The sequence below is a fragment of the Zootoca vivipara genome, chromosome 15, assembly GCF_963506605.1.
Source record: "Zootoca vivipara chromosome 15, rZooViv1.1, whole genome shotgun sequence".
Lineage (NCBI taxonomy): Eukaryota > Metazoa > Chordata > Lepidosauria > Squamata > Lacertidae > Zootoca > Zootoca vivipara.
In genome coordinates, this window is record NC_083290.1 from 16,520,831 (window position 1) to 16,538,464 (window position 17,634).

Here is a 17,634-nt window from a genome sequence, read left to right on the forward strand (position 1 = left end):
TTTCTGCCTGCTGTGTGAAAAAGCACATGAATCTGACATTTGGAGAATTTGTAAGGAAACAGTTTTTAACCAACTGAATGTGTGGTCTTTTACTATGCCAGGGGAAGAGAGGACTATTTTGGAACTCAGAAGGGCGTATTTTAAAGGTATAACAGCCTATATTTCCATGTTTTAGCTTGCAGCATGTTTTGTGATTTTAAATTTCTGCTGGGCTTCTCTCACCAAAGAGTACTCACCCCAAACTTGGATCTTAGCATCCAGGAATTCTCCTTTTATATAGCTATATTTTGCTTGCCAGCCAACAAGTCCAATACCCTAAGCCAGGCATCCCCAAACTGCGGCCCTCCAGATGTTTTGTCCTACAATTCCCATGATCCCTAGCTAACAGGACCAGTGGTCGGGGAAGTTGGGAATTGTAGTCCAAAACATCTGGAGGGCCGAAGTTTGGGGATGCCTGCCCTAAGCCATCACACCACGCTGGCTTTTGCCCAATGAGCACCAGGCGTGGCTTTTGGGGGTGCATCTGTACTCAGAGATGCTGCGCTGGCAACCCATGAATCAATCAGTTCAAGAATATCCCAGCTCTTTGAGCCCTTATCCCTGCCCCCCGAAATAAAACCAAGTACTCCCAATGTTTCAGCAAAAGACACTGAAAATCCCACAGACCATACCCTGCACCCTCATCCCACTTGCAGAATGAGACCAGGAAGAGCCTCTCACCTGGCTCCAATTCAAGACCATCCTTCTGTAGGTCTCTCTCACTAACAGCACCTTCTTGCTGCGAAGCAAAAGCAATACAAAAGGCAGGCATTTTAACAGACTCATTTGGGTTGGAACTAGGCTGCAATAGGCCCCCAACCTCCCTCTGGGAGCACAGAAAGAGCCATGCTGGATGAGTCTCAAGAACCCTCCAGTCCAGCACATTTTTTCCCTGGGAGGGGCCCTGCTGAATGGCCTGATGGAACAACTCCTGCATTGCATGCAAAAGAGGGCCAGTTCAACCCCCAATAGCATCTCCAGGTAGCACTGGGGAAGGAGAGCATATTTCCCCCACTCTTTATTTGGCAAGATTTATATGCCACATATTAATACGTAAAAGCTGAGGCTCCAATACTTTGGCCACCTCATGAGAAGAGAAGAATCCTTGGAAAAGACCCTGATGTTGGGAAAGATGGAGGGCACAAGGAGAAGGGGACGACAGAGGACAAGATGGTTGGACAGTGTTCTCGAAGCTACGAACATGAGTTTGACCAAACTGCGGGAGGCAGTGCAAGACAGGAGTGCCTGGCGTGCTATGGTCCATGGGGTCACGAAGAGTCGGATACGACTAAACGACTAAACAACAACAACAATACGTAAAAGCAGTTTGCAGGTCCCCAGAGACTGGTAATTCGGATTTATTCTGGAGGCAGAACAAAACCTCCATGCCATTATTTTGTCCAATCCTCTTTCATAAGCCCTCTAAACTAGTGGCCATCGCTGCATGCATTTTAAATGTTTGTTGACTGTTTCCAACATACAGTGGTACCTCAACTTACGAATGACTCGACAACCGAATTTTTCAATTTATGAATGGGGATAATGGCCGCGCGCTTACGAATGTCTCGACATCCGGAAAAAAACGCGGCGGTTTTAGATAGGGATTTTTCAACTTACGAATTTCTAGAAAGGGCTGCTTCGACTTACAAATTTTTCCATTTTCAATGCATTCCTATGGGAAATCGCGTTTCCAATGGCGTTTTTCGACTTACAAATTTTTCGACTTACGAAGGTGCCTTCGGAACGGATTAAATTCGTAAGTCGAGGCACCACTGTATAGGGCCCTCATAGAGCCAGGCCAGCTGCCCTCTCCCTGGGTCGGCGGCCTTTCGAGCACAACTCGGCCCCTGGATTCTGACCCCAGGTCTACTCACCTCCAGGGATGTGCCAAACTTGCTAGCGGCTTCCTCTGCATTGGGCAGGGATAAGAGGGTTGTCATGGACTGCTTAGCCCCATTCTTCCCTTTGGCAGTAGACAATTGGCTCCCCAGCCTGTTCCCACTGGTGCTTCCTCCTGAAACTGGGATAGGTCAGAGAAGGAGAAGAGGCGGGTGTGAATGGCCTTGCAAGATGGGCAACGGGCAGGGGGCTTTGGACAAGTGTGAAGCACACCATTCGCCTTTCTTGGGGGGTGGGGGCTAGCCTCGACTCTGCTCCCAGTTCCTTTTCTCGCACCCCCCCCCAAAAAGCAGAAGGTACCTTTTTGAAGCTCTGGTCCTTTCTTGTCCATGAGGCTGGTGGATTTCCTCTCTATTGTTGAGCTCTTACTGGCCTCCGAGGTGCTTGTCTTGGGCAAGGAGGAGTCTTTAATCATAACCATAATCATAATCATAGTCAGCCTCTAAAATAGCTGAGGTGCCTATGGCGGAGCAGAAAAGCCCCTGAATGTGGCGTTTAGCCTCTGCATTTGATGTGCAGGAAATGTATTTTATTTTAGTCATGGATAGTGCTTTTTTCCCTTAAAAATGTTTAGGGGTACTCTCATTTTCCTACTCATATTGAAATACTGCCCCTCAATGAGGCCAAACTTCGATTGACAAAATGTTTAGGGGTATGCGTACCCCTGCATCCCCCCCCCCTGGAAAAAAAAAGCACTGGGTTTCATATTTCAGGGGAACTCTCTCAGCAGTTTATCAATCCAAACAAAGGCACGCAGTTTAAATTCAACATGTTGTTGATTTTCCTTGTTGAAAATCTTACCATTTCACCTTTTTTGCAAACTGCATACCAAAATAAAAACTTAGTTGGTCTTTAAGGTGCTACTGAAGGAATTTTTTTATTTTGCTTTGAGGGAGTTGTTTTTTTTTACAATCAAGCGGTTATAAATTTTATGAAATAAATAATAAGGCAAGAAAAGAAAGAGTAACCAGCAACAGGGAACAGCTGCAAAAGTTCTTAAAAGTAGCGCAACAAATCTACTTAAAGACAACAGCGGCGGATTCTTTGCAGCCAGGAAAGTGAGGAAACAAACAAACCGGAATGGATAAAGAGAGGACATAGCTTAACGTACACATAAGCCTTGAGTGAGAAAATCAGGATCGGGGCTCAAAAAATGGTTTGTCCAGGGGAGCCCTAGGGAGACTTGAAAGCATCCCAGGAGAAAGAGGAAGTAGGGGAGAGAGAGAGAGCACAGCAAGAGGTCATTCCATGAAAGCCGTTCCTGGCCATGTACCTTGTTTTTTAGCTGGGGGTCGCCGATCTCCGGTGTCCATCGCGTGGACCATCTTGTCAGCAGGGAGCAGGAAGCCTTCTCTCTGGAAGCGTTCCTGCAGCTTCCTCAAGTGGTGAGCCATCTTCTTCTCCAGCATGCTCTGTTTCTGCAGGGTGCAAAAAGGGCAGGGCCTCGACACTGTTTCGGGATTCATTCCAGGGTCCTTCTCTCATCATTCTGGATCCAAGGGGAGGTGCTGGGGGGGACCCCCAAACTGGCAAAGGCACTTCCCCTTTCAGTTTGCACCACAGACACTCAGAAGCAGCATGAGAGAATTTTTCGTTTGCATGCCTCACCTCTTTTCAGGCTGGGGGTGAGGGGGGTCACTAAGCATGCCTAGCTGGAACACATACACACAAAAAACCCAACAGACCAAGTTATTAGGCAACTGCCCAATTATGATCAGCTGGATAGCTCAGTTGGTTAGAGTATGGTGCCAACAACTCCAAGGTTGCAGGTTCAATCCCCTGCTGCATGTTCTTGCATTGCAGGGGGTTGGACTAGAGACGACCCAACTATTCTATGATTTGCCAGATTTTGCCCCTATGAACTGGGCATCGGCAGCATCTGTCCGTTTTCTGTGATGAATTGCTAATTTCTCCAGTCTAAACAGAGCAATTCTGCTATCAAAGGGGAGCAAGTAAAAGGAAGCCAGTAATTAAAACACTCCCTACATAATGAACAGGTAAGTAGCCGTGTTGGTCTGAGTCGAAGCAAAATAAAAAAATTACAAAATAGGTGCTACTGAAGGAATTTTTTTATAATGAACAGGAACTGACTAATTGAAGGACGCTTAAGGGACAACTCTGTACTCCATGCTTGATAGGAAGTACAAGGAATAAACTTTTTTTTCTGACAAAAGAAGAATGGATACAAAAACTTATGGACTATGCAGAAATGGCAAAACTTACTGGAAGAATAATAAATCAGGATAACAAACTTTTTATGAAGGAATGGAAATGGTACATTGAATATTTACAAACAAATTGCAAGCAGATAAAAACATTGGCAGGGCTATTGTAATAACCTACAGTTTTAAAAATATAGATATATGAAAACAGATGAATAAAAGAATGATTTCATATAACTTAGAATATGCAGGGAATAATGATTAAAAAATTAACGAATCGCAGAAAAAGGAGGAAGGGAGTCGATATTTGAAATGTCTGAATTATTGTTAAATTACTACTGAAATGCATATAAATGAATATCATATTGTTTTTGAAAAAAGGAATAAACTTTTAACTAACATTGCAGGGGGGCCTTTGCTAAATAAAGGTTGCTGCTGAGTAAGCATTAGGGAAGGGTCTTGGCTAGGAGGATGGGAACTTCTGGGTAATATAAAACTACATAGATGGAATGCTGCGCGGAACCTCCTTCCTGCTGAGATAGTGGCACCCTACCATGACCGCTCAGGAGCCAGCCAAGACCCACACAGCTGCAGCCGCCTTCCCTGCCCCTCTTCCACTTACCTTTTTCAGCTTGTCTTCCTTGCTCTTCCTCCTCTGCTCTTCGATCCTTGCTTCCCGTTTAACGTCGTCACCGATCTTCATCAGAAGCAGCATTTCCTTCTTCCTCCATTCCTGGGAAACAAAGACTCATCAGCCGCTGGTCACCTGTTTCTCTGCTGTGCCTGTTTTCAGCTGGGTCTAAAACGGCAAAGGGGACCCAACTCCCAGCAACCCCAGGGATGGGCGCCACCTCCTGTTCCAGCTTCCCTTTGTGGTTACCTCTTCCATTTTCTTCCGTAGGAGCAGCTGCTTGCGTTTTTCCAAGCCTTGAATCTTTTTGTCGTCCTGAGCCAAGGCGAGTTGTCGGTTCTCTTCTGCCAGCTGCTCCAGTTTTTCCAGCTCCTGGTTAATCAACTCTAAATATCTTTTTGAAGGGAAAAGGCAAAGGATCGATTAGAATGGCTTGGCTGAACCTCACCCCGTTTCCTCTTCTTCGCTTAAGTTTCTCGGCTAACCTGGGGACTTCAGGTAAGCCATGGGGGTCTGGCAACTTGATGTAAAGCTGAAAGCTCATTCCCCTCCCCTCCCCGCATGCCCTCTGGTGGCCCCACACCAATTTGTGGAAGGGTAAGAGATTGACTGGTTGTAGGTTCGAGTCCCACTTTGAGCAAAAGATTCCTGCAACACAGGAGGTTGGTCTAGATGACTCTTGTGGTCCCTTCCAACGCTTACGACTTGCATTTCATTTCGGCCCATTTCTCCTGCTTTTAATTCCTGTTCTTTCTAGCTGTTTATGCAGAAATAGGATTGCAAGAGAGGCTTCAAAGGAGCACCAGGCCCAAGCAGGGCAGGCTGGCTTTGTGGTGTCATTCTGCAAACCGCACAAAGGTCCGCTTTAGACCTCATGTGCAAAAATGCCCTCAAGACTCCTCCCCCTACCCATCTCCTTTGGGCACCTGTTCCTCATCACGGTCTCCTGCTCCTGTATCGTGGGCCTCTCCTCTTTCAGCATCCAGTCCCGATATTTCGACGTGTCGGCAGCCTCCGGAAGATGCTGAGTGTCTTGGAGCTTGGTGATCTGCTTCTCAAGCATTTTCTGGAATTCAGAGGATTAGAGGGATGTGGGAATTAGGGCTTTTGCTTGGGACATTGCTGCCAGCAAGTCGTCACTTGGGGTCGGGTGAGCAGAGAAACGCGTCAGACCAATTTAGTGGGGTAGGAGAGCTTAAAACAATGCCAATATTTTTCACATCTGGCAACCAATGCGCCCCTTGTGTTTCAGATAGCAGTACATGGGGTAGACGGATCTAAAAAGCCCGGGACACAAATTTCCATGGCCGTCCAGCGGCTACTGTGGCTCATTTACCAGAGGTAATGTATTTGGTGTTAACTCTGGAAGCGTATACTCAATTCTGACCAAACAAAGCACAATATACATCAGGAGCCCAAGATGGTTCATGTGGTTCTCCCGTCCACATTTTATCCTCACAACAACCCTGTGAGGTAGGTTAGGCAGGAAGTCATGCTTTTTATCAAGTTCGCAATATGCTCTTTGTTTGTAGCAGCTGAGCAGAGGCAGAAGGAGACCAAAAAAATGGTCCCAAGACTTGCCTGTTCTCTGATGTAGTGTTTCTCAAACTCCAGCTTGAGGGAGGTCAGGTACTGCCTGTATTCGTTGAATTCCTTCAGGGTGCACACCACCTAGGAGGCAAAAAGGAGTCAGGCATCCCTGGGAAAGGTTCTTTTTAAAGAATTATTTATTTGGTTTTTCAGATTAAAGTTTTACAAGCACATATCCAACGTACAACATAAAAACAAGATTCCAAAGAATCTCATGGACTTCCCTCCTCCCCCTTGTGGGTCCTATTGTTAATTATTTTCTCCTGCACATTTTATGATAATCCAGATCTTTTACATCTCCATTATGTCCAAAATCCACCATTAAACTACGTTATTCCAATCCTACTAACGATGTTAGCTGTTTAAGATGGTTTTTAAGATAAATTATAAATTTTCCCTATTCCTTATTAAAATTTTGGTCCTCCTGATTTCTGACTCATCTGGTCATTTTAGCCATTTCTGCATAATCCAACAACTTAATCTGCTATTCTTCTCTGGTAGGGACTTTATCTTCTTTCCATCTCTGACCCACCATGGGAAAAGGTTCAAGAGCCCTCTCTGTACTTCCATGCTCCCCACCAACAGTGCCGACATCCCAAGTCCCTGTCTGAAATCTGTTTACTCAGAAGCTACAGTCCTTCCCCTAAGATTCTAGCCTTCATGGCTCTGGAGAGAAGACATATATACATATAAACACAGGAAGCTGCCTATCAATCCACCTAGCTCTGTGTGGCCCACACTGGCTGGCAGCAGCTCTGTGGGGTTACAAGTACAGAGTCTCTCACAACCCTACCTGAATATGCTATAGCCCTGCTCCTTTAAAACATTAATTTTTTCTATAGGATTTGCAGCTTTTTAATATGACTTCTAGGCTGTTTGGAGGTGACATCAATGGTGTTGTTTGTTGATAAACGTAAAGGGAACAGGACCCCTGACCATTAGGTCCAGTCGTGACCGACTCTGGGGTTGCGGCGCTCATCTCGCTCTATAGGCCAAGGGAGCCGGTGTACAGCTTCCAGGTCATGTGGCCAGCATGGCAAAGCCGCTTCTGGCGAACCAGAGCAGCACACGGAAACGCCGTTTACCTTCCCCGCTGTAGCGGTACCGATTTATCTACTTGCACTTTGGCGTGCTTTTGAACTGCTAGGTTGGCAGGAGCTTTGACCGAGCAACGGGAGCTCACCCCGTCGCGGGGATTCGAACCGCTGACCTTCTGATCCTAGGCTCTGTGGTTTAACCCACAGCGCCACCTGCGTCCCATTTGATAGCCTTGTAAAAAAAAAAGTTTTTGGCATGGGTTGTGTTTTTTTATGGCTGTCATTTTGCCATCCTGATTGTCTCACTAGAAAAGCACAGGGATGTAGGGGCATCAATGCCTGAATCAGCTCAACTTGCCTTGTTCTTGTCAGTGATCTGGCCTGCCTTTTTGAGCCTCCGCAGGTTGTCTTTCCGCTTGTAGTAGGCACGTAGGTGTGGGTCATGGAGGCTCTTATAGCTGGGTGCCATGAGTTTGCAGTATGGGTCGTTAAGGTCAAAAGTGGCAGATGGCTGGTAAAGCTGGGGATTATTATTATTATTATTATTATTATTATTATTATTATTATTATTATTCCTATACTACCCTTCATCCGAAGATCTCAGGTTCGCAGCATAAAAACACAAGATAAAACACACACAAGATGCACGATAAAAACCAAACAAAACCAAAACAATAGCCCCTCCTGTTACATCAATACATCAAATATAGCCCCTCCTGTTACAGCAATACATCAAAAAGGGTCAGGGAACGAGACAGGACATTCTATTCAAATATCAGGAAGAACTTTCTGACAGCAAGGTCTGTTCGACAGTGGAATGGACTCCCTCTGGAGGTTGTGGACTCTCTGTCCTTGGAAGCTTTTAAGCAGAGGTGGGGTGGCCATCTGTCAGGGATGCTTTAGTGGAGATTCCAGCATTGCAGGGGGTTGTACTAGATGGCCCTTGGGGTACCTTCCGACTCTACAGTTCTATGATCCTAACAAAGGATCTCTCAGACTCCGAGGCGGCCTTCTTCCCAAGCTGTTGAGCCTCCAGACGCTTGTGGACTACAACTCCCACCAGCTGCAGCTGGCCTGGATGTCAGGAGTTGTATTCCAAGAGCAACTGGAGGGCGACTGACTGGGGAGCCTTGCTTTGAAGCGGGGGGGTGGGTCAACACAGTTCCAGGTGCATTGCTGGTTCCACAGGACTAACTGCAATGCCTATTTGGAATGCTTTATTGTCTAGGACTGGAGCATAGCCTTTTCAGCAGTGGCTCCCCTTTTGCGGAACACTTTCCACCAGGGAACTTCACCTGAAGCCATCATTAAACATCTTTAGGTACTGGGCCATTCCCCGCCCCCTCAGTCAGGCTTTGGGATTTAAATTATCTGTGGTCTCGTCCATGTGGTGGGGGTGGGGGTGGGATGGGATGTTTTAGTCCCGCCTTTTAAAAATGTGACTGTGTGCGCATGTGCAGACGTCCTCTGTTCACCTTTTCACCCAAATTGGTCCTGTAGAACATAGTGTTTGAGCCTGGCAGGAAAGGGATCTTGGTAAAGAGTGGCATGTCCAGGATCTGGTTGGGTCCCACGGCTGGCATCTGCTTCCCAGGCCCTACCTGGAAGACACAAAACATCCGCGTGTCAGCAGGGAGAGGAGACCAGTTGCTGCAGTTGCCCATTCACTTCAGGGTTTCTTCAGAAAGATCTCTTGAGGATGCAACAAAAAACCCACGCCTCGCCAGTGTGTGCGTGGTACTGCCAATTGCTTCACACAACTGCAGCTCCAGAAGCACACCGCAAGGTTCCGGTAACTTATTTTCAAGCACATGTGTTTCTTCTGCTGCATAGCCCGGTGTATTGGGCATGGGATAGGCCAAACAGCTTTGTGCTCAGAAAGTCAGTGGCCTAGGCTGGCCAGCCCTTAGCCTGGCATCCTTCAGACCTTTTAGACTCCCATTCCCATCAGCCCCAGGCATCAGGTTGGGGGATTCTGGCTGGGTTGGTGGGACACAGAGCAAACCTCCCCCAGAAGCAGATTGATCTTAGGTCCCAGAATGTGGACAGGTGGACCCTGTTTTCTAACCTAGGAACACGAGTCAGAGATTTCCCCTCCCCAGCTTGCATTTGTCTCTGGTTCCCCCCCCCTGACTGCAGCTTCAAAAGAGGGTGGCCTCAGCACTCACGTCTACAACGTCTTCGTCCGGTTCCATTGCTTCGAGCGCCGTCCGGGCGCTCTCGGTCAGGTAATGTCCCATGGCTGCCTTCAGCAGCCCTCGGTTGGGGTACGTCATCTTGAGGTTCAGTCTGGGTTGTTGCCCTCAGAGGACACGGCCTCCAACTGCCACCTCCACATAGGCCTTCTAGAACTCTCCGGGACATTGTTAGCAACAGGGGAGTTCCACCAGCAGTTCTCTGTGGAGCTCTCAAGATCTTTGATGTTCCGTTCTGAAAGGGGGAAATCCGGCGCTGGAATCCACCGTTGCTGTCCGGATTCTTAATGACTCCAAAGCTCACTCACCTCTGCACCACAGAGGATGCTAGCAGGCTTGCTTTGCTAAACACGGGGATTATTATTATTATTTTGCAAATATATTTGTTTCATTTTATAATGTATACCAGAACAGAGAGAGAACAGTTATAACAACAGATTAAAAAAATTCAAAGTTGAGAAACTAAACTATAAAACAGGCACGTGGAATGAATGCAGCTGCACATGGGTTTAAAAAAAAAACCAAGTCCAAGTAAATACAGTAATATTAGCATCATCTTATGATGGACACTAACGCCACAGATCTGCCAAGCTTTCGACAAGATTTGTCTTGAAATCCTGCTTCCTGGGCCTATTTAGTTTTCTATGTGTTGTATATATGTGTAAATAAGAGCATATAGCCTAAGGACACCCCAGTCTCTGCTGACTTTTTCCCCACGGAAACCAAACCCTGGGTAAGTACAGTCGTACCTTGGTTTTCAAACAGCTTAGTTCTCGAAGGTTTTGGCTCCCGAACACCGCAAACCTGGAAGTGAGTGCTCCGGTTTGCGAACTATTTTTGGAAGCCGAACGTCCGACGGGTCTTCCGCGGCTTCCGATTGGCTGCGGGAGCTTCCTGCAGCCAATCAGAAGCTGCGCTTTGGTTTCCGAACGTTTGGGAAGTCAAACGGACTTCCGGAATGGATTCCGTTTGGCTTCCAAGGTACGACTGTACCTGGAAACCCTGGGTTTTCTTACCGCCCAGAGATTGGCTTGGTGTGTAACACTACTCTACCCTGAGGACTCATGAGGACTAGTGGCACCACTTATAACAGTCAGGATACCTCTGTGGACATCATGTCTCTTGCAGATTGGGCGCTGCATGCTGAAAGTCTCCTACAGTACACGTATTGATCACGGAAAGGAAGAGATGGTTCTTCCCATGCTACGCAGTGAGCAGGAGGAATTGAATGTCCCAGTATGTGATGATGATCACTGGTCTCAGAATACCTTTAGAAAGGGGGATGGTGGAACAAATGGATAGAAGGGCAAGCCTGATGTGCTTGTTTGCTTGTTTCATAAAATTTATACACTGCCTGATTGTTAAAAAAACAACAACACCCAACCACCTCAAAGCGGTTTATGAAGAAAATGAAACCACAAAATTATCAGTTAAAACAACTCCTTAAAACCAGCAACAAATTGCAGGGTGCATCTTAGGGCACAACAGTGGCAGCTTTTCAAAGGGTGACGACTTTGCAAAGATCTCTCATAAAAATACAAACACATCCTATGAGGATCCGTAAGAATCTGTGGATGGTTTCGTACCACGGTCTTGCTGCAATGCACCAGATCCCTGATTTACATGGTTTTGTTAACAGAGATAGATGAGATCTGTGATCAGGTGGTGGTTGGAGGAGCGGGCAAAATATATGAAAAAAATTATGCCATTTTGCCATTTCCTGGTATTTGATATGTATGCCTATTCTCCCTTTCTGTCCTCATACAGTACTTGCGGTTTCACACTTCTTTCTCCCTTGCCTCCCTCCAGGACATTCTATTTTCCTCCTCCCTCTCAAATGGTTCCCTTTCCACCCCCACCTTCTCAGTTGCCCCACTTTTTGTCTGTGGGGCTGCATCCCCTGTCTCTCAGGAAGATCGTAACGGCAAGGGGGAAACCAGAGTAGGAGCAGCAGTGTTTGATTTCCTCTACCCTCCCCATTCCTTTTTCCTTTTGTGTTGCGTCTGTTTCATCGTGAGCTTGCAGCTAAGGATTGTCTTATCCTTTAATGCATGGGCAGCAGTTAGCAAAGTGTTAAGTGCTTTGCAAGTGTTAAGATACATAATGCCAATTACGTGGAAATGAGCACTGAAACATGTGCCATTTTCCATTGTGCGAAAGCTCCAATATGATGTGGAAATTAAGAGTTAGGGGGAAGTCGGGGAAATGGAATAAACGACCCTGTGAATGCAGCCTCTTTCTGCCCTATCTAGCCCTGCCTAGCTGGGATGTGTCCAGTTCTCCCTTTTTTAAAGGGAAATTCCCTTACGCAGAATAGGCTTCCTCGTGAGAAAAGGGAAAACTTGACAGCTATGGTCCAATGACACATCCCAGCCAGGCAGGGCTAAAGAGGGCAGAAATATGCTGTGATGCTGCTGCCCCTGTGATGCTGCTACCCCTTGTTCACATCCCAGGTGGAGGTTGGAGAGAGGAGTAGAACCCTCAGACTGTTCCGCGGCTGGAATGCAGCCTGCCGTAAAAAGGCCAAGCGTCACACCTGTGCTCCACCCACTTTTACCTCTGGCCCCGCCCACCTTTGGCACATGGAAGGTTGTCCACAAGGGAACTGCTGCAGGAGGAGGTTCCTGATCCCTGGCCTATGCAGACAAGGTCAGACCTTTCGGTTTTGTACATTTTTATTCTGGGTGACAGCTGAAAATCCAGATGAGCACGAGACCTGTGGGGGGAGGGGAGGGAAATGCAAGCACCACGTTAGGAGCAGGGGACAAAGGCAACAATTCAAGGGCAAATATTAATAGAGAGAATTATTAACAGATACAAAGACAGAGTTATATTATGGCCATTGTTTATTACATTAGTATACCACCTTTCATCCAGACAGCCCAGGGTGGTCCACAACAGAAAAGTACAAAATGATCACCCATATGCATGCCTCATTGTCACAATACATTATTATTATTATTATTATTATTATTATTATTATTATTATTATTATTATTACTGATCTGCCCTTCACACTAGGGTACCTGGGCAGGTTACAACAATTTAAAATGCAACATTACAAACTGTTTTTAAAACTTACAGTTACTAATAATACAATACATCTAATAGAAACAGCAATAATGTCTAACAAAAACTAACAAGTTCATACAATTGCTTACTTAGATTTCCAGTACAGTAATTAACTTGCAATAAGGATTTGGGTGAATTAAGAAAATTATTTTGGTAGATTTATATTCCACATCTAAAATCTACTATCTGCAGGTGTAGATGAGATACAGAATATGACCATTCTTCCATCTAGCTTAGTACCGTCTGCACTGACCGGCAGCAGTTCTCCAGGGTTTTAGGCAGGAAACATTCCCAGCCTTACATGGAGATATTCCTGGGATTGACCCTGGGACCTGCTGTATGCAAAGTGTGTGCTCTGCCACTGAGCTACTCCCTTTCCACAAGGTAAGATTCTAGTCCACATGGTTCTGAATAAAGGAATGTATTAAATTGGAACATAAGAAGTTGCCTTATATCGAGTGAGACCCTTGATCCATCTAACTGAGTAGGGCAGAAGCACTTGGGGTTTCAGGTGGGGAACATTCCCAGCCCTACCCTTAGAGATGCTTTGGGGCATTGAACCGGGGACCTTCTGCATGCAAGGCAGGGGCTCTGCCCCTGAGCTACGGGCCTTCCCTTACTGGGGGACTTCCTTTGATCGAACACACTAGGGTTCTTGTGTTCCTGCAAGCAACATGTCAAAGGGTGGTGCCAACACATTACTGCAACTTTTCTGACTTTTCCATTTCATTATGTGCAAAAGGAGCGTCCCACTATCTGGCTGCTTAGAAACCCTCAGGACAGCTTATATTATCTCAAGCTGATGCAATGATCTCAGTTAAAAACAAGATTTTTTTTTAATGTCAGAACTCAGCGCCAGAAAATATAATCAACAGCCATCCGATCTCTCATGTTAAACCCAAAATAAGATCTGGATTTATATATCTCCAGCCCATCACGCTTATAAAGAGGTCCTAATTTCCACATGGCTAGGAAGATATGCATCTTTTGGACTTTAGGGTGTTCCACAGACGTGGGGATCATCACCCCAAATGGGCACAGCCTCTTGTGCCTGCCACTTCCAACACCACTGGCACTCAAATGCTGTTGCACTTGGTTCCTGCTTGGGGGCTTCCCAGAAGAAGCATCTGGTTGGCCCCTGTGAAAACAGGAAGCTGGACTAGATGGGCCCCCTTTGGCCTGATCCAGCTACAGGGCTCCTCTTATGAGCGGGATTGCCTGAGGACTGTATCCTGCAGCCATCCAGGGCATGCCTTCAAAGGGACTAGTTGCATGCCCTGCTTTCTCAGATTGCCTGCAAGCAAAGCAGACTCCTTTGAAGCTGACGCAAATCAGCTTTGTGCCCTCAAAGGGACTTTCTTTCAGCACCATTCAGCTGTTTGACACTGACAGCGAGCCCCTTGGCTGCACTAGGGAGTTCCTGGTGGGTAATCCCAGAAGGGCTCACTGTCGGTGTCAATCAGCTGATAGTAAGCGAGCTCCGCTTGCAAAGGAACAATTGGGAGCTCACTTTGAGGAAGGAGTGTGTGGTTTGGGGGGCAAACATCCTAGTGGACCAAATCAGAAGGTTCCTTCGGGGCTTCTCCGCTTCTGAGCTACAAGCTGCGTGAATCTGCCTTTATTCCCTCACCTTAGCCGGAAGGACAGCCTCCACCCCCATCGTTCAGCCCAGACACTGAGGTCCAGCTCCGAGGGCCTTCTGGCGGTTCCCTCACTGTGAAAAGTGAGGTTACAGGGAACCAGGCAGAGGGCCTTCTCGGTGGTGGTGCCCGCCCTGTGGAATGCTCTCCCCATCAGATGTCAAGGAAATAAACAACTATTAGACTTTTAGAAGACATCTGAAAGGCAGCCCCGTATAGGGAAGTTTTTAATACTTGATGTTTTACTGTTTTTGACATTTTAATTGGTTGAAGCCACCCAGAGTGGCACAGGCAACCCAGTCAGATGGGAGGCATATAAATAAATTATTATTACTGTATTATTATTATTATTAGCTCGAACCCTCATGAGTGTAGCCAGGATTTAATTTAGGGGGCATAAATAGCCTGTGGGAACCTTCCAGTTGTTTAGAAACTAGACAAGGCCCTGCAGGTGCGCGTTCTCAGGAGAAAATGCTGGAAACTATGAGAAACTTCCAGAACGGAGCTACCTGCAATGTGATTGGTCAGTTTGTGGAACTACGCCTATCGTCCAGTCTAATTGCCAGTTGCGTCACTAGAATGTTGCATCACAACATCATCCAAATGACCTCAGCAAGAATTACAATTCAATTATTCTGATTATTCCTATTTTTATTTATTTACTTGATTTAGGGAGGTCAGCTGCCCCCATGGCTATGCCCGTGCTAACCCTGGGAGCAGAAGATCATCACCCCCTTGATACGCACCTTAACCAGGTAAGGAGGGAGAAGTCCTGGCAGAGTAGAAGGCTTTAGATTGGCGGGTGGTGGTAGAAGTAATAGCCCCCGTAGGCCATTGTTCCGAAAGACAGCGCAGCTCCCAACAACTGAATAAACCTTGATTTGTCTGTCCAAGTTTCGCTCTCTTGAGGGTGGAGGGAAAAAACAAACAATTCCTTTCTACAGCACCATAAATGTGCATCGCACTTTGCAAAGAAGTCTCCGCCCCCAAGGACACTACAGTTTGCCCCTGAGGGAAACCACAGAGGGAGATGGAGGCAGATGCTGTCATGTCACTGTCGCATGATTAGACTTTTCTTATACAGCGGGGTAAGAGGTTGCAATTTATCTTATAACATTGCCCATATGATGCCCATTAACAGCATCCTCTGGGCAGCTCACAAGCAGGAAAACATGAAAATATATAAAGAAGCCCAGAACAGGAAATCAAAGCAGAAAACAAATCCCAGCATAAACATTCCTGGCAATGCTCTGAGCAGGGGATTTGCTTGCATACAGGCCTCAAGAGAAGGAACAGCCACACCAGCCTTCATTAACCTGGAACAACTTTCTGAGGGCAAGAGCTGTTTGAAAGTGGAACAGACTCCCTTGGCCTTTTTTTTTTTAAGGAGGTGCAAGGTCATGTGTCAGTGCTGGGATGCCTTGCCCATGGCTGCTGGGTGTTGACACTGATTCTTCTGCAACACAGGAAATGATACTGAAGAAGAGTATCTGGGCACGCACAGAGTGACTCCTCTCCCACGCAGCTAGTAGCAAGCCACCAGATTGAGCAGTAGCCCACTTTTCAGCCCCAGAGGGGAACATTCAAGCTGGTTCAGGAGTACAGGTGTGTGTGGGGGAGGTGTCTCACAACTGCTTGGGAGTTGCAGGACCAGACCCTGAAGCCTCCTTTCCTCTCTCTCTCCCCCTCCTCCCCCCCAAAAAAAATCATGTCAGAAAGACTCTCCCCTTTCATCCTGAGAGCTGGTGGTTGGCTTATGACGAGAGGCTTGGATTCGAATCCCCACTTGGAAAGGAAGCTCACCAGGTGACAACGGGCCCTTCAACATCTCTCAGCCTAACCTACTTCACAGGGTTGTTGTGGGGATGAAATGGGGAGGGGGAGGAGAACCAGGTACAGTACAACACCACCTTACACTCCTTGGGGGGAAAGGTGGTATATTAATGTAATAAATAAATGTGCCAAGCAAATAAGACTTAGGGGGAGGGAGGACTAAAATAGCTAGTGGAAGGGGCCTTGCAAGGGATGGTTGCCACTCTGCACATGCCCAGAAGCAGCTTGTGCCACAGCAGGAGCTAAGCCCATATCAAGCCTGAGCAGCCACTGAGGATTTGATTTCAGCCTCCGCTGTTGCAAGTGATGAAGAGTGCCCCTGAGCATACCCGGAGTGTTCCCCGCTCCCCCTAAATCTCACTGGCAGAAAGACTCTCCTCCATCATATTGCAAGTAAACAAGCCTTGCGGGGAAGGAGGGCAAAACTAGCCATTGGCACTTGCTGGTTAGTATGGAAACAGGATGGGGCTTTGCAAGGGCTGGCTGGCCCTCCGCACAAGCCCAGAGGCACCTTGTGCCACAGCAGGAGGCTTGCGCAGCGACGGGGTTCTAAAAGCGGCGAAGAGCGCCCCCGAGCATACCCAGATCGCCTCCCGACCCCTACTCACGCGTTCGCTTGGTGGCGACGTGGCCCCTGACGCGCCGAAGCTCGAGGGCGCCGTGGGGCCGGCCAGGAGCAAAAACTGCCGTGTGGATCTCCATAGGGCAGACGCCCTCGACTTCGAAGACCTCGCGGAGCAGCTCCTCTAGGCGACTCAGGGCTTCGTGCTCCTCCTCGGGCCGCGGCTGCACAATTACGCCCACCAGGGCGGCTGGCGCGCCGCGGTTCTGGTCCCGCACGCCCTGCAGTACCTCCCTCAGCCGCGCCGCCCGCTCCCGCAGCGACGCCGCCCGGCACAAGAAGAAAGTCAGCTGCCCCGACGGCGCGACCGAGGAAGTGCACGGCGGCAACTGAGTGCCCAGCTGCTGCTGCTGCTGCTGTTGCTGCTGCTGCTGGGTGTTCGCGGTGGACTCGGCACCAGGGGCCTCTTGGGGGCCACCACTCGTTTTGGGCAGCACGTGGTGCGCGAAGGAGCTGAGGACCTGCTGGCCGCTCTCGGCCCCCCACGGCTCGCCGGCCAGGAGCACCACTTGCGTTCGCTGCACCACCGTGCCCCCGGGGTCGCCCTCGCACGGCTCCTGATGGGCGTCGGTCCGCCGTCCTCCGCCCCGCTGCTCTTTCCTCTCCATTCCGCCCGGCTCCAGCTGCTGGTGGCCCCTCCCGACGGGCCGGGCGCCACTCGCCACAGTGTCACAATCCCTCCCTCCTCGCGTAGGGGGTCCTTGCTGCTGCCACTGCTGCTGCGTGTGCCCACGAAACGCCGCGCGCTTGGCCTGGCTGCCCGTGCGCCCTGGGCACACCGGCTAGATGCGTGCGCCCTGGGCGCATTTGGCGAGACCCCTGTTTTTCGGTGCGCCCAAGCAGGCGTGCAAGAATTTTGGCCAAGGTTGTTGCCTCCTCAAAAGCTTTCGAGGCTTGGAGAGAAAAGCGACCGG

General features: G+C 48.2%; 2 protein-coding genes across 2 annotated transcripts in view; both read right to left on the minus strand.

The window, feature by feature from the left end:
- Window positions 1-9,654, minus strand: part of LOC118097168 (fibrous sheath-interacting protein 2-like) — a 44,034-nt gene extending 34,380 nt beyond the window's left edge. Inside the window, exons 1-11 of the mRNA XM_035139851.2 lie at window positions 9,527-9,654; window positions 8,834-8,959; window positions 7,717-7,878; window positions 6,313-6,402; window positions 5,658-5,797; window positions 4,981-5,125; window positions 4,723-4,833; window positions 3,212-3,356; window positions 2,239-2,343; window positions 1,914-2,059; window positions 721-778 (exon numbers count right to left, since the gene is read on the minus strand). Coding sequence (XP_034995742.2) covers window positions 721-778; window positions 1,914-2,059; window positions 2,239-2,343; window positions 3,212-3,356; window positions 4,723-4,833; window positions 4,981-5,125; window positions 5,658-5,797; window positions 6,313-6,402; window positions 7,717-7,878; window positions 8,834-8,959; window positions 9,527-9,634 — 1,336 coding nt within the window. The 5' untranslated portion in view covers window positions 9,635-9,654. The remainder of the gene's footprint in view (window positions 1-720; window positions 779-1,913; window positions 2,060-2,238; window positions 2,344-3,211; window positions 3,357-4,722; window positions 4,834-4,980; window positions 5,126-5,657; window positions 5,798-6,312; window positions 6,403-7,716; window positions 7,879-8,833; window positions 8,960-9,526) is intronic.
- A 5,361-nt stretch (window positions 9,655-15,015) lies between these two features.
- On the minus strand, window positions 15,016-17,328 carry LOC132591205 (uncharacterized). The gene is made up of 2 exons (XM_060268583.1): window positions 16,707-17,328; window positions 15,016-15,168 (listed from the first exon to the last, which is right to left on the minus strand). Exons 1-2 carry the CDS (start codon window positions 17,326-17,328, stop codon window positions 15,056-15,058), a joined length of 735 nt encoding a protein of 244 aa, XP_060124566.1. The 3' UTR covers window positions 15,016-15,055.
- Window positions 17,329-17,634: the final 306 nt, after the last annotated feature.